The sequence below is a fragment of the Hemitrygon akajei genome, chromosome 32 (assembly GCF_048418815.1).
Source record: "Hemitrygon akajei chromosome 32, sHemAka1.3, whole genome shotgun sequence".
Taxonomy (NCBI): Eukaryota; Metazoa; Chordata; class Chondrichthyes; order Myliobatiformes; family Dasyatidae; genus Hemitrygon; species Hemitrygon akajei.
In genome coordinates, this window is record NC_133155.1 from 15139398 (window position 1) to 15154170 (window position 14773).

General features: G+C 42.2%; 1 protein-coding gene across 4 annotated transcripts in view; it reads right to left on the minus strand.

Moving 5' to 3' along the window:
• Nucleotides 1–14773, minus strand: part of macf1a (microtubule actin crosslinking factor 1a) — a 564022-nt gene that overhangs the window by 51797 nt on the left and 497452 nt on the right. For all 4 annotated transcript variants that reach the window (XM_073034465.1, XM_073034464.1, XM_073034466.1 and 1 more), the window contains 12 exons: nt 13801–14032; nt 12456–12682; nt 11646–11768; nt 11234–11335; nt 11042–11143; nt 9701–9874; nt 7888–8043; nt 5517–5714; nt 4112–4240; nt 2608–2778; nt 2199–2354; nt 846–1052 (listed from right to left, as the gene is read on the minus strand). In XM_073034465.1, the coding sequence (XP_072890566.1) occupies nt 846–1052; nt 2199–2354; nt 2608–2778; nt 4112–4240; nt 5517–5714; nt 7888–8043; nt 9701–9874; nt 11042–11143; nt 11234–11335; nt 11646–11768; nt 12456–12682; nt 13801–14032 (1977 nt within the window). The remainder of the gene's footprint in view (nt 1–845; nt 1053–2198; nt 2355–2607; nt 2779–4111; nt 4241–5516; nt 5715–7887; nt 8044–9700; nt 9875–11041; nt 11144–11233; nt 11336–11645; nt 11769–12455; nt 12683–13800; nt 14033–14773) is intronic.

Genomic DNA, 14773 nt, shown 5'->3' on the forward strand with positions numbered 1-14773 from the left:
TAATCAAATCATAAACAAGAGAAAATCTGCAGATGCTGGAAATCCGGCCAACACACACTGTACTTTTCTTCCCCCATAGATGTTGCCTGGCCTGCTGAGTTCCTCCAACATTTTGTGTGTGCTGCTTGGAGAATATTAAGCTATCCTGGATGAGTTAATGTGTGGAACCAAGGCAGAAACATCTCTGATCTCAGCACTGGTGGCAATGGTCATCATGATTGTCCTAGGATACCCAGATGAACACAGCATCTCTCTATATTCAGCTCTTCTACCACATCTGCTCTCAATTGCTAACATCAACTCCCAGATATGTGCCGCCTTTACGGAACTGCAAACTGATCAAACACATTCATGCTGTACTTCACCCATTGCTACAGCCAATTTGTTCAATCTGCCCACTTCTTACAGAACCCTCTACAGCAGGGTCTCCCCAACCTGGAGTCTACAGACCCCTCAGTTAATGGTAGGGGCCCATGGTATTAAAAAGTTTGGGAGCCCCTGCTCTACTGAATATACTACTATGCTACTTAAGAAGAACATTTTCTTAACAAGTTTATCAATTTTAAAAAAGATTGAACAGTACAATGACTAGTGCAGCCAAAATTTAATGCTGGGGCTTTCACACTAACCCATGGCTCAACTTATACATTGTCATCTGATTAAATGTAGCGTCTGATCAGATTGAATTGAAAAACTTGAAGGCTATTGGTGTATCTGCATGTATGCATTGATTACATATAAACGTTATCTCTGTCTTTGTCTCTAAATAGTTAACCAAAAAACCTTCCCCCGTGTAGTTTTGGTAAATGCCAAAGTGAAAATCTAGTCTCTTTGATATTGTATACCTGCTTTGCACGCTTCCTGGCCTCATCGAGCGCCCTTCCTCTCTCAACAGAGCGCTGCACCACTTTCTCCCAGCGTGATTGCACACTGAACAGAAGATTCTTTATCAGGACCACATCCTGTTTCTGGCTGAGGAACTTCAGCTGATTTCCAGTTTTATCCAGGTCAATGATTTGATCCCGATGAGAATTCACTTCATTGGCAAAAATCTGGAAAACAGTAGCAGGTATTAGCTAAACAAGAACAAACAAATTGAAACTAATCTTCATTGCTTTGCCCTTTAGGTGAAATTCCTTCCATTCTCAGGTCTCATTACAGCTCAGGAAGAAGGCAGCGATGATGCAAGCGATTCATCATTACTGCTGTGTAACAATCGCACGTTCCTCACTGTGGAACAGACACCCGTGTGCTTCCAGAATATACATCTGAGACTGAAAATTAAGGAATCAAGTTCTTGATGACTAAGACTTTGCTTAACTATATATTATTTTTATTAAAGAATTGCATTCTTAAATGTAAACCAAGTTCTTTGCAAAAATTCCTACATATGTAAATGCTTATTACAGATATCATCCATGTTTATTTACAGACTGCTCACTACTAGCTCAATCAGAAGGCCTTGATGAAGTTAAATATTTTCTGATTGTCAATCAACCTTTAGTGTTCTGAATTGCTACAAGTTTATTGACAGATTTGGGAGGACAGCCATCTTGATCCTGTACTCAGTATCAACCAGCCACCCAATTCCCAGTGGAGGCTGCTGACGTGAGTAACCTGAGCTTTGAACAAACTTTATGTATGCCAAGGGGTTCCCAGGCTTTTTCACGCCATGGACCAATACCATTAAGCAAGGGGTCCGTGGACTCCAGGTTGGGAACCTCTGATGTCTATGTTCACAACCCCCATGAGTCACAGAGAACTGATCCCCAGCAATGGAACTCACACCCACTTCCAGCAGTGAGAAATCATTCTATCACCAAACCTGGATTTGAGCAGGCAGCCCAGTCCCATTATCTAGGAACTGCTCCACTCCTATTCCCTGTATTGTGTGGTCACCTGCCTCCAGGCACCCAACTCATTCTTATTCCCACGTTCAAGGCAAGTCATATCATGATCGTTCTTAAAGGAAGACCCTTTTCACTACTCACAATATCCTATTCTGTATTATCGAGTCTGTAACAGTCCTCGAGATTAGTGCACCCACCACATTCCTATACAAGGAACTGAGATGAAAATGTCTTGCTATCGCTTATTTCCTTAAGTGAGGCGATTGCTGTGACCACCCTTCAGGACTCCACGGGTAGGTTTGTCAGCACAGGTTTCCTTCACACCAAATATGATGCAGAACTTAATACCTTGTGTTCGTCCATCTGGAAGAGGACTGTATCGAGTATAAGACTAGGAGGAGCAGCAATGTTCAGGCTCTGCTCTGCCTGCGTAAGCCAGTTAATGAAATCCTGTAAAGAATTCTGGAATTCTGTTGCGAGATTGAGAACCTCTTCCAGCTTGGTCTGAAACAGGAAAAACAGGACAAGTTCAGTAAAATCCTTAAGCATTACCGAGAAAAAAAATTAATACCTCAGGAGTGAACATAGTTTCTTTCTTTACGGCAAAGACTTCACACACCAGGCTGGAACTACGGAGGACTCCCCTTTCCTCATACAAATGGACACTGCTATCCCCGCCGATTTGATTTGATGCAAGCAACGCACTTCACTGTACGGTTCAACGTATGTGGGACAGATAAAGCTAATCTTATCGTACCTTTCTTTCTTCCATCTTAGTGCTCATCGATTGCCATTTCTGTTCTAATAAGGCCACACACTGTTCAACATTGGATCCCGAGGCGTCATCACGGCTACTCAGCAACAGTCGACCTTTATCGTGCAAATTCTTGTACGTTTCCTCATGAGCACGGAATTCCCCATAGAGGTCCTACAGAAATAGAGGAGAATATTCCTGTGAAATTATGGCAGCTAAAATGTTACTACTGTTGTCCTAATCAGAAAATAGCTCCCCTGATCAAGGTTCTACCTTGGTTATTTTAATATTTTGGATGGTGGGGTGGAGATACATGTCTGCCAAAGGAGGTGTAAGGCACTCCTTCCCTCCACTAGCCTGCAGGTCACCCTTGGGCAAAGTACAGCACCTGCTTAGCCCCCTCCGATCAGGGTCACGTGAAGCCATGGGAGCAGGAAGTGGAAGGTCATATGAGCAGCTGATGTGTATCACAAGCTCCTGGTTATGCGACCATCTCTGAAGAGTATTGATAATGGCTGGGGGTCACCCGTCAAGTAAAGGCACTGCCCAGTAGAAGGTAATGGCAAACCACTTCTGCAGAAAAGATTGCCAACAGTCATGGTCATGGGGCCATGATCACCCATGTCATACAACATGGCTCGTAATGATGATGTCACACAACAGGTGCATAATGATGATGATGAATTTAATATTTATTATAGATAGGACCATGTGAAAATGCATTATTCGATCTCTGCGAAGGTCCAGTCTTTCAGGAATATAAAAAGATTTGACACGCAGAGGGTACCAAAAATTTGGAACACTTCCAGAAATTACACTAAGCCAAACATTAATTTTAAATGTAAATTTGATAACCGAAGGACGAAAGGGAAAAGGCAGGCAGATTGTGTTATGCCACCAACAAGTCATGATTTCAATGTACAGCAGAAACTACTCAAAAGACTAAATAAGCCTAATTCTGCTCCTGTGCTCCATCCTCTTTTCTGGCTTCATTTTGCCATCTTCTCTTCTATAACTGGGAACTACAAAGAATGCACCACAGTCTACTAGAATGACATTTCAGCTTGGAGTTGGATTGGAAATGCAGGATAAAACACCACGATTCACTCAAAACAAAATTGACAGCACTGAAACTCTTTCAGATTATACTTTCAGAGTATCCTCTTTATGTGAAAGGTGAAAGATTTAGGGGAACCTGAGGGGGAACTTCTTCACTCAGAGGGCTGTGAGAGTGTGGAATGAGCTGCACGTGGGTTCGACTTCAATACTTAAGGGAAATTTGGGTAAGTACAAGTATGGAAGGCTATGATCTGGGTTCAAGTCAACAGGACTAGGCAGAATAGTAGTTTGGTATGAACTACTTCAGGAGCACCTGCTGTGTGCTGAATGACTCTACATTTGGATGCCTTAAATGAGAGAGTGTAATTAAGTTCCATCACATTAAAACTTATAGTGACTCCACTTCAATCAATGTTTTGATTGTCAAGTTGAAAGGTAAAATCATTACCAAGTGTGCATTGAGCTGTTCCCGAGCCGTCTCAGGTAAACCTCCAGTTGACTTTGACACTGCCAATTGATTCTCAACCCGACTCAGCCACTGCAAGAAGTCTTCAATTTCACCATGAAATCCTTCAGCCTGTGAAATAAGAGCCATCGTTCAGAAAAATATAACAACTGGTAATGATTGTTAATGTTTACTTTATCAGAAAAAAATTCCCGATACTGGGGATACAAGGGATTATCTCCAGCACCCTTGGCATGAACATCGAATTCTCCAACTTCCGGTAATTCCCCCCCACTCTCCCTTCCCCCATTCCACTTTCACTCTGCCTCCTCTTCCAGCTGCCTATCACCTCTCTCATGATTCTGCCTTCTTCTACTACCCATAGTGCTTTCCCCTTAACATTCCTTCTTCACCTCTCCTGCCTATCCCCTCCCCCCACCCCTTGATCTTTCCTCTGATTGGTTTTTCACCTGGCACCTTCCCCCCTCCCCCCACCTTCTTTACAGGGCCCCTGCCCCGTCCTCCTTCAGTCCCGACGAAGGGTCCCAGCCCGAAACGTTGACTGCTCGTTTCAACGGATGCTGCCCGACCTGCTGAGTTCATCCAGCTTGTTTGTACGTGTTGAAGGGATTATCTGTTGTTTAAATTCAGTTTAAGTAGTCAACTTTTTAATGACTAGATAACATCATAAGCAATGCCACGTCAGAATTTATCAAGTTTAAATTTTCTCCCTATCCACCAGTATCCTCTTTATAGCATTCTCCCACTCTGTGTAGCACAGAGTGGTCAATATAATGTTGTTAAAGCATCAATTTAAGTTAAAGTCTGTCCCAGGCCTTATAGGCTCATCAGGCTGGTTTCCATGGCGAGAAGCAACTGAGAGTACGAGACTCTTCCCCGCCGGATAGGACGCCAGTCTATCGCGAGGTTAACCCCCAGCATTTTGCCGGTACCCATTTTCAGCTGGGTGGACTGGAGCAATGTGTGGTTAAGTGCCTTGCTCAAGGACACAACACGCTGCCTCGGCTGGGGCTCAAACTCATGACCCTCAGGTCGCTAGTCCAACGCCTTAACCACTTGGCCGTGCGCCACACATCAGTGATCCGTGATTGGGGTTCAATTCCGGCCACTCTCTGTGAGGAGTTAGTACGTCCTCTCTGTGACCGTGTGGGTCTCCTCTGGGTGCTCCGGTTTCCTCCCATATTCCAAAGACGTACAGCTTAGGGTTAGTAGATTGTGGGCTGCTATGTCGGTGCCGGAAGCATAGCAACACCTGCGAGTTGCTGCAATGCATCCTCGGACTGTGTTGGTCAATGATGCATTGGACGCCATTTCACAGCATGCTTCGATGTACCTGTGACAAATAGAGCTAACTTTTACCAAGCTCCATCTTCCCCTCGCTGCTTACCTGCTGCAGGGCAGTCTCCAGTTGCTGCTCCCTCCCTTCAGTTTTCCTGAGCAGGTTCTGCCAGCTCTGATTCAGGGTGTCTAGTCGATGCTTTAGGTTATTGGCATCCTCCCCTGCACTTGATTCCAGAAGCTCATTACCAGCTTTATTAACAGTGTCAACTGTTGATTTATGTGCAAGGACGTCATTTTTCAGGACCTAAGGAAATATTAATGCTCCAGTTATTAAAATATTCCTGTCCAATTCAACTGGATATTAACAAACCTATATATATTCATTAAGGATCTATGATCATCTTTATATGCCATACACATTTACATGTGTTTGGAAATTATTGTGGAATGTTGGTGCTACAGGCAACAAAAAAACAACTCAACATTTTTACAGAATAAAGATTTAGATAAAGTTAGAATTACAAATATGGAATAAAATGTGCATAAATACCAGCATGTGTTTACAATGTAAATAGCAGCGTAACAAATAGTTTGAAGTGTTTACAGAGCAGTGCAGTGACTGAGGTTATAGATAGAAGGGGATGTGGAGGTCTAACTAGAATGGTTGGTCAGAGTAACTGCCTATGGGAAGGCACTTCTAAGATGGCATGAAGATTTTGTTTTAATAGCCCTAGAGCACCTTCCAGAGGGTGATTTGGGAAAAGGCAGTTTGATGGGTGGGCAATGTTGTAATGATTTTTCCCGCCGGCTTTGTTCTGGACACATGCAAGTCCCGCAGTGATGGTCAACTGAAGCCAATGGCCCTTTCTGCTGTCCTGCCAGATCACTACAGTTTTCATATGTTGTGAGAGGATGTTGCACTGAGCCAGGCAGTGACCTTTATGACCTTTATTATGGCAGTGTAGACTCATGTTAGGAAATAAGGCTCACTTTAGGAAATAAGTAACAGATCTTCAGTACCTCTCAGGAGAAAAAAGGTGGAGAATAACTAGTGTACCCTCATCACTCAATGTTCCACTGCCACCTCTACCAAATCACAATCCAAGACAAACTGTTGTCTTTTACTGCTAACTTCTTATCCTCCAACATATTATTTAAACTTCAACAAATTCAGTATAATTGGCTCTGTTAACTTACACAGAACCTCCCCTTACTGTCCTTAATCTGAACTTCAGAATACCCTTCCAATTCCTCAACTCATAGTCATAGAAAACTACAGCAGATAAACAGGCCCTTTGGCCCATCTAGTCTGTGCTGAGCCATTTAAACTGCCTGGTCCCATCGACCTGCACACGGACCATAGCCATACATACCCCTACTATGCATGCACCTATCCAAGCTTCCCTTTAACGTTGAAATCGAGCTGGCATGCAACTCTTGGACTGGGAGCTTGTTCCACACTGTCACGACCCTCTGTACGAAGAAGTTTCCCTTCATGTTCGCCTTTCACCCTTAACCCATGATCTCCAGTTGCAGTCCCCACCCAACCTCGGTGGAAAAAGCCTGCGTGCATTATAAGCACTTTTATAAGCAAACAGATCTTCAGCTGCCACCAACTCTTTCCCTCTCTTTAGCTCATGTCTTAAGTTTGCCCTTCAGTAATTTTGACACCGTACACGATCAGCTGCCTGCTACTCGCTGAGCACTTGTCCCTCTAAGCTGCACAGCCGTGCAGTAACTGCAACGCTCCCGTGTACGTCGCTTTTGTTGCCACGCGGCTGGGATTTTGTCCTATTAAAGTGTCGCACAGTTTTCAGGCCATGTAAAATTGTCCTACCCGGAGCAATGGTTGGTCTGGGCAGCTGTAAAAAGCAATTTAGAGGGAATGTTGTTGCAGAGTGGACACGACGGCAACGCTGAGCTTTTACAGCTTTATAAACTTTCACAAGACACAAATAGAAACTAACATACTGTCCTTGTTAATGATAACAGCTAATAAAATCTGTCATCTATTCCATTAGGGTGGCGGGGTAGAGATACCTCTCAATCAAAGGAAGTGTAGGGCACTCCTTCCCTCCGCTAGCCAGCAGGTCACCCTTGGATAAGGTGTAGCACCTGCTTAGCCCCCCGATCAGGGTCACATGAAGTCATGGGATCAGGTGGTGAATGGTCATATGAGCAGCTGGTGCAGATCACAAGTCCTGGTTATGCGACCACTGACACCAGGCAGTCTCCGAAGAGTGCTGATATTGGCTGGGTCACCCGTCTTGTAAAGACACTGCCCAGAAGGCTCAATGGCAAACCACTTCTGTAGAAAAAATTGCCATGAACTATCATGGTCATGGAAAGACCATGATGGCCCACGTCATACAACACGGCCCATAACAAACAAACAATATACTCCATCAACTGTGATAATATCATGGCTATTTTACAAGCAGGTAATTCACTGGGTATAAGGAATATATTGCAATTACGTGATGTTTTGCCAGTTCGATTTCTATGGCCTTTGGGTCTCCAGTGATCGGCCTTTGTCCGTCCAGAAGCTCCTCTGTGTGATTCAACCAGGTCATAAGTTCAGCCAGTGCGTGTTGAAACTGACCCAGTGCCAATAGCGCTCCCTCCACTTTGTGCTGTGGAGAAAAAGTGAGTTCAGTCACTCAGAATTCATAAGTGGGCAGAACAAATACTTTATCACTTTCTCAGAGATACCTGGGACCTATAATGTGTTCACCAGAGTAAGGGGGAAGGAAAAACTGAGTACTGATTATTTAAATGTATTTTCAAATGTTCATCAGCCAAGCCAATATATCTTCCATTAACAAGGCATGGGCCATTGTTTATGGCACCAATCACAGTGATTGAGAAGTGACAACCTGGCACACATACTTGACACCCCCACCAATCCACCCACATTTTCCTTTCGCTTATCGGCTGCCAGCTTGCACTCCTCCCCCCACCCACCCCTGCGCCTTGCTTTTGCTGGTTTCTCCTCCCTTCCTTTCCAGTACTGGTGAAGGATCTTGGACTGAAACATCAAATATTTATTTCTCTCCACAGATGCTACCCGACCTGCTGAGTTCCTCCGGCATTTTGTATGTGTTGCTCTGGATTTCCAGCATTTGCAGAACCACTTGTGTTTATGGTACACATTTGACTATGTTCACTTTTTAGCAATTGCACTGAGTGAGAAAAGTAATTGTGCAGTAGCAGCTCATTTACTCCTTGTTTCCCATTTGTAAGCACTTAGGACGAGAATTTGAGATCAGTAATGAAGCAACAGATCGACCACTGATCTCAAAGATCTTCACAAAGATCTATCCACCTACGTATGTGATGAGAACTTCCTCTTTTCCAAGTACCAGTTCAAGTGCCAATCAAATTAAAACCTCCCCAAGTTGCAAGCTAACAAAACGCTCATTTTTATAATTAATGTTTTAAAAAAGAAAATTTATTTTAAAAAGCTTGTAATCTGAAGCACTTATGGGGACAACAATACACATTTAAAAATCCATTTTTAGAGCCACAGAGTTTGCCAAACAATAATTATTGATTAATAAGCCATCAAAACCCATTTAGTTCTCACTATTTCAGCTGCTTCTGGCAAATGGTACTGCAGCATTAAAGCCAGGACCAAAAGGCTGTGGGACAGATTCTTTCTACAAACCAGTTGACTTGTCTATACATTGCGACGGAGTCATAACGCAAAGACGTTTACTCCCTCATGTTGTGGGATGGATGTAAGATTTAAATAAATTCATATTCAAGTAAATGTAAGGTTTCTATATTATAGCTTTCTCCATCAAAATTATCCCAAGTTTACTCCAGGTCTGGTTAGTTCACTTGATTGTGTTAAAAATCTACAGAAGAGTACTTAGCTTTGAAGAGACAGTGAGTTTGAGATTTTCTTTAGACAATAAATGTGCAAAGCCATTAGAATTGCCATCATTGCTAGTGCAAAATCAGCCCGTTCCCTCAGAACAGCAGCTATCAGGAAGCATCAGAAAAAAGGGAAAAATGCATCTCTTCAAACTGCTGCATAATTATTTGATAAAGTACTTTACAAGCTGGAACTTGGTCAGTCTGATGTCACATTTATTACCAAAATTCATAATTTCCCCTTCAAGATATAAAAACTTTGTGTGTGTGAGCAACTAAACCACAGGACACCTGCCACTGACCACTTCCTTTCAAATTGTCTTTCCCAAGATACCAGAGTTTTGTGGCTTGTATGATGGCAATGCATGCAGATGACCAACACGTGAAAAACGGTGCCTGGGGATTTTGTACCTGTCTGTTAATGATCTTCTCTCCCAGATCTTCCCAGAGATGTTGGAGTTCATTGAGTGGCTGTTGAATTATGTCTTGGTCAGTCTCATCTGAGGCTTTCTTCAGTAGGAGCTCCCCCTGGTGGTTAAGTTTTTCCATCTCTATTTGCTGCTGGTACACCTCCATTTTAAATTCCTGTGCATGCACACACACAGTGGGAACATTACATGACATCCAGAATAGCAAATTTATTTCATGCACAAATCTTAAAATCATAGTGATTAGATCCCTTTACAACTTTTCTTCCACAGATATTTTCCCTTATTCTTTCTTAAGTTGCTGGATACAGATGTACTATGGAGAGCATTCTAACTGGCTGCATTACCATATAGTATTTGGGGGGCACAGGATTGAAATAAGCTGCAGTGAGTTGTAAACTTAGTCAACTCCGTCACGGGCACTAGCCTCTGTAGTATCCAGGACAACTTCAAGGAGTGATGCCTCAAGGCAGTGGCGTCCATCATTCAGGACCACCCCCATCACCCAGGTCATGTCTTGTTCTCACTGCTACCATCCAGCAGGAGGTACAGAAGCCAGAAGGCACACACTCAGCAATTCAGAAACAACTTCTTCCCCCCTGCCATCAGATTTCTGATTGGACATTGAACCCATGAACACTACCTCACTACGTTTTTATTTCTACTTTCCACTCCTTATTTAACTATTTAATACATAAATATTCTTACTGTAATTAATGTTTTTTTCTATTATGTATTGCATTGTACTGCTGCAGTAAAGACAACAAATTTCACGACATATGCCAGTGATATTAAACCTGATTCTGATAGAAGTTGGTCACTCTGTGGTAACTGGAACAAAGCCTTATAAGCTCAAAGTCATACTATCCATTTTCGCTCACAGGTCTGTAAAAGCCACTGAAATGAAGGAACTAGCCTTGTGAGCCCTACTCTATTCTTGTTGGCATTTTCTTCTTTAACACAATCAGTAATAATGACATTGCTACTTCCTAAGGGAAGCAGGCCAAAATCAGCACAGTCCTGGCTCCTCATTCAGAGCTAAATAATTAAATCTTTCAACATTACCTTTATAAATACATAAATGGAGTACTCATTTCAAATCAAAACTATTACAAAATAGTTGAAGAAACCAAAGGAAAAACATCAGTTGTTTATTCCTCTACATAGATGCTGCCTGACCTTATGAGACCCTCCAGCATTTTGTGTGTGTCGCACAGGAAAGCAGAAGTGGGTGAAATATTATAATTTTATCTTTTCATGCTCCTTTTTTTTAAAAAAAAGATTTCGGCTTGTTCAGCAAGATCCTGTTGCAAGGTTTACTCACCTTCATTTCATTTATTTGCTGCTTGACAGTGCTGATATCTGTGCCAACTGGAGACATTTCACCCAGTTTTATTACTGTGTTATCCAGCCAGTCAAACATTGCCTGAAAAGTCACAACAAGCAAATTAGCAACCATCACCAATATTAATACCATATTTGCAAACGATAAGATTTTATGCAAAGCATCTCTTACTTGCAGTGCATCTTGGTATTGGACAGCTGCTTGCATGGCCTCTTCCAGTCTGTCCATTCGCTCCTTCCAGGTTTTGTTCAGGTTATCCCAGGTATTATTTAGCTAGAAATAGTAAATGAAACAATAAGAACGGCAACACCGTTTGGGCGCTTTTAATGCAGACAAATGTTCTAACGTGCACTAAACTGTGGAAAGAAATATTCAGCCAGATGACCACATCTTGGTCAAAGAGCAAGGTCTAAGGACCTTAATAATGAATGGCAGAATTGGGGCAATCACTTTTTCTTTCTATCCTATCTATCCATCTATCTATTCAATCCTTAACATGCTTTTTTTTATATAAAACTGGTTTCAACACATTTAAGATCATATTTTACCACTTAATTATTTATTATTTCTATTAACATTTTACCTCATCGATACTTTTTTTCACTTCAGGCTTTTCCAGTTCTCCACAGGCAAAGATGAGGTCTGCTCCCAAGATTCGCACAAACTCCAGTTCCTCGTGAAGTCCATCCGTCTCCTCTTTGATTGTCTGGAATTCACAAAACCATTGGCAAATCTCAGTCTTACCCACACTAGTACTCAAGCATTGATTTATGTGATATAAATGAGACAAATATGGTAAATGGCAGGTGCAATTCAATCTACAAAAAGGCAAAGCACAGGGTTAATAACAGGAGGATGGGAGGTGGTTGATAGAGCCATTCATTGAGTGGACTGCCAGAGACTTTTCCCAGGGCAGAAGTCACTAATATAAGGGGGCATAATTTAAGGGTGTTGGGAGGAAAGTATATTTAAGGAGGTTGCCAGAAGGAGTTTTTTTTTTGCAACACACACACAGTGGTGGGTGCATTAGGGTTTATTAGTTTTTTTAAGGATTTTGGAGGAACGTGTCAGGGGAATGTCAGAGGCAGGTTTTCACACACAGAGAATGGAAGGTGCATAAAACACACTGCCAGGGTGGTGGTAGAGGCAAGATACATCGGGGGCATTTAGGAGACTCTTAGACAGTCACATGGATGAAAGAAAAATGGAGGGCTATGTGGGAGGGAAGGGTTAGATTGATCTTGGAGTAGGTTAAAAGGTTGGCGTAACATCTTGGGCTGACGGTCCTGTACTGTTCAATGTTCTAAATAAATAGATGGAACATGCTCGATATAGTTAATCAAAGCTCATATAACAAAACTGCACTGTGAAGTTTTCCGCACTTGAACCATACCTCTGCAGCCTCCTGCTGTTGCTTAATGATTGAAGGATCGATACCGGGACTCTCCAGATCTCGAACTATTTCCTGTGTGTCCTTAATCGTAGTCATAAGGGCAGCCATATCGTACCAGAACTTCTCAGCGAGGTCAAGCACATCGAGAAGCTTAATATCCCTCTCCTCACCTCGGGCTTTGATATCTTCCCAGTAAAATACCATTTCATTCAACTTGTCTTGAATGGCTAATGTTATAAGTGGGGGGAAAAAAAGAATTTTTAAGGTGGCATTTCTGCATGCAGGGATAACTACATTATACAACCAAACTTTAAAAAAACAATTCTAACAACTGAGCTGAAAATTGAACTTGCTGATAAGAGTCAAGAGGCAAGGCAGAATTTGCCTACGTCAGCAGTGTTTCCTTGCCACAGGTGTTGTCTGATCTGCTGAGTGCTTCCTACTTTCATTCTGGATTTCTAGCATTGGCAGTTTTTGACATTTTACACCTAGCAACTGGCAATAGTTTGCTAAAGCTGATTTTGCAGAAACAGGACAAGTCAACTGTCAACTGAACGGAAGCAAAACTGTTAATCTGCCACACTTGGAAACTTGGTGGCCCTAGATTGGAAGATTTTCTGGACCATTGGACTGATAATTCAATTAATACTCCTGCACATGTTTAACTTACGATTCTTAAACAAAAAGATGCAACACAGTAGCACAATAAGTGAACCCAATATGCTTAAAGGGAATGCAGGAACCAGGGCCATACAAAGGGAACATCGGAACCCCAGCTGGGACTCTTTTGGTTCCATTCCAGTTGTAGTGAATTACTTGCAAAGAATTGCCTTTGCATATTTGCACTGCCCCTTGGGATCATCTATATAATCTATACTCCATCCCATCCTGTTCCTCTTTCTCATGTCCTTTCCCAACATTACTTGAACACATAGTCAATTTCAGCATGTATGCTAATGACCTCATCACCAGTTCCAATAAGTGGTTATCCAGAGTTGGCCGTGTTGACAGTTGCTTCAACTAAACATCATGAAGACCTAAGATAATGCTTCGAACCTTGATTACAAATTCTGTTCACACTCACTAGAGTCGGCCTCAAATGGAACCAGACCGTCTGAAAACTTGGGTCTTGTGGAAAAATTCTGTGATAAAGTACCTTCAACATATGCAGAACAGATTAGAGGAATTTGGACCCAATATTCCCAAGGAGATTATAATTTGAAATCTAGGAGCTAGGTCATTTATTCTCATCAGGTAAGTGATATATGAAGTAACTGCAAAGTTAACAAAAGCCAGTAAACATGCAATTTACACACACATCTGGAAATAAAAGTTAATTCAATACCTTTAGCAGCAGGATCCTCCTCTGCTCCAGATGACCTACTGATCAGCTCCTCACCACGGCGTTTAAGAGCTTCAAAAGACGGTTGGAGTTTCTCGAGTTCCATTGCAATATTTTTATTCTCACTGATGTGCTCTCGGATCTTTTCAACCTCGGCTGGTATTGAAGGAGGCATCCGCACCCGGTCAGCAATGTGTCCCAGAGACTCCAGCATTGGGTCAATCTTATCATGAAACTACACAAACCAAAAACACAAGTTGTTGGTATTGTCTTTTAAGATTTTCCCAGAACTACCATTTATTTTAAAAGAGTCTAAACCCTAGCTAAACATTAAACAGTCTCATTTTATATTGCATTGTCAGGGAAAAAAATACACGAGCAGATTGTGTGGGTAAATTCTGGCAGCTCTGCAAGACTTTTCCCCGTAAGCTGCAGCAAGTGTAGGATTTGTGAATACACATAAGTGAATATAAACATGCTGAGGCGACTGGCACTTATTCATCAGGGAATCTTTATGCTCCGTGGTTTGACCCCTGCCCCACTGCCAGAACAGCCTCGGCTATTTTTCTAAAAAGACACAAACAGCTGCAAGGGACTGAGTTCAATTAATTGTTTTGGAACAGCTTAAATGTGGTTAACTCTTTAGATTCCTTCTATGTTTTCATTAATTTTTAAGAGAACGAACAGCTTTGGAATTTTCTGGTCAACACTTTTGCTCATACACATACAAAGCAGCAAGTTAGCCGGCTGTCAGTTTTTTTTTCACCCTCGTGGGAACAGCCATTCCAAGTGTTGGGATTTATGCCGGGGAGGTTTGCTGTTGGTGCCGGATTCACCTGTAGCCAGCAAGTTGTCCTCAGTAGATCTGCACAAGGGCAGTGCCTCATAATTAGTCAGCATTATGTGGCTGGCATATTGTTATCTACTAAGACTGGGTCAACAGAGTACTCAGATATAACCTGCATTGACATTATAA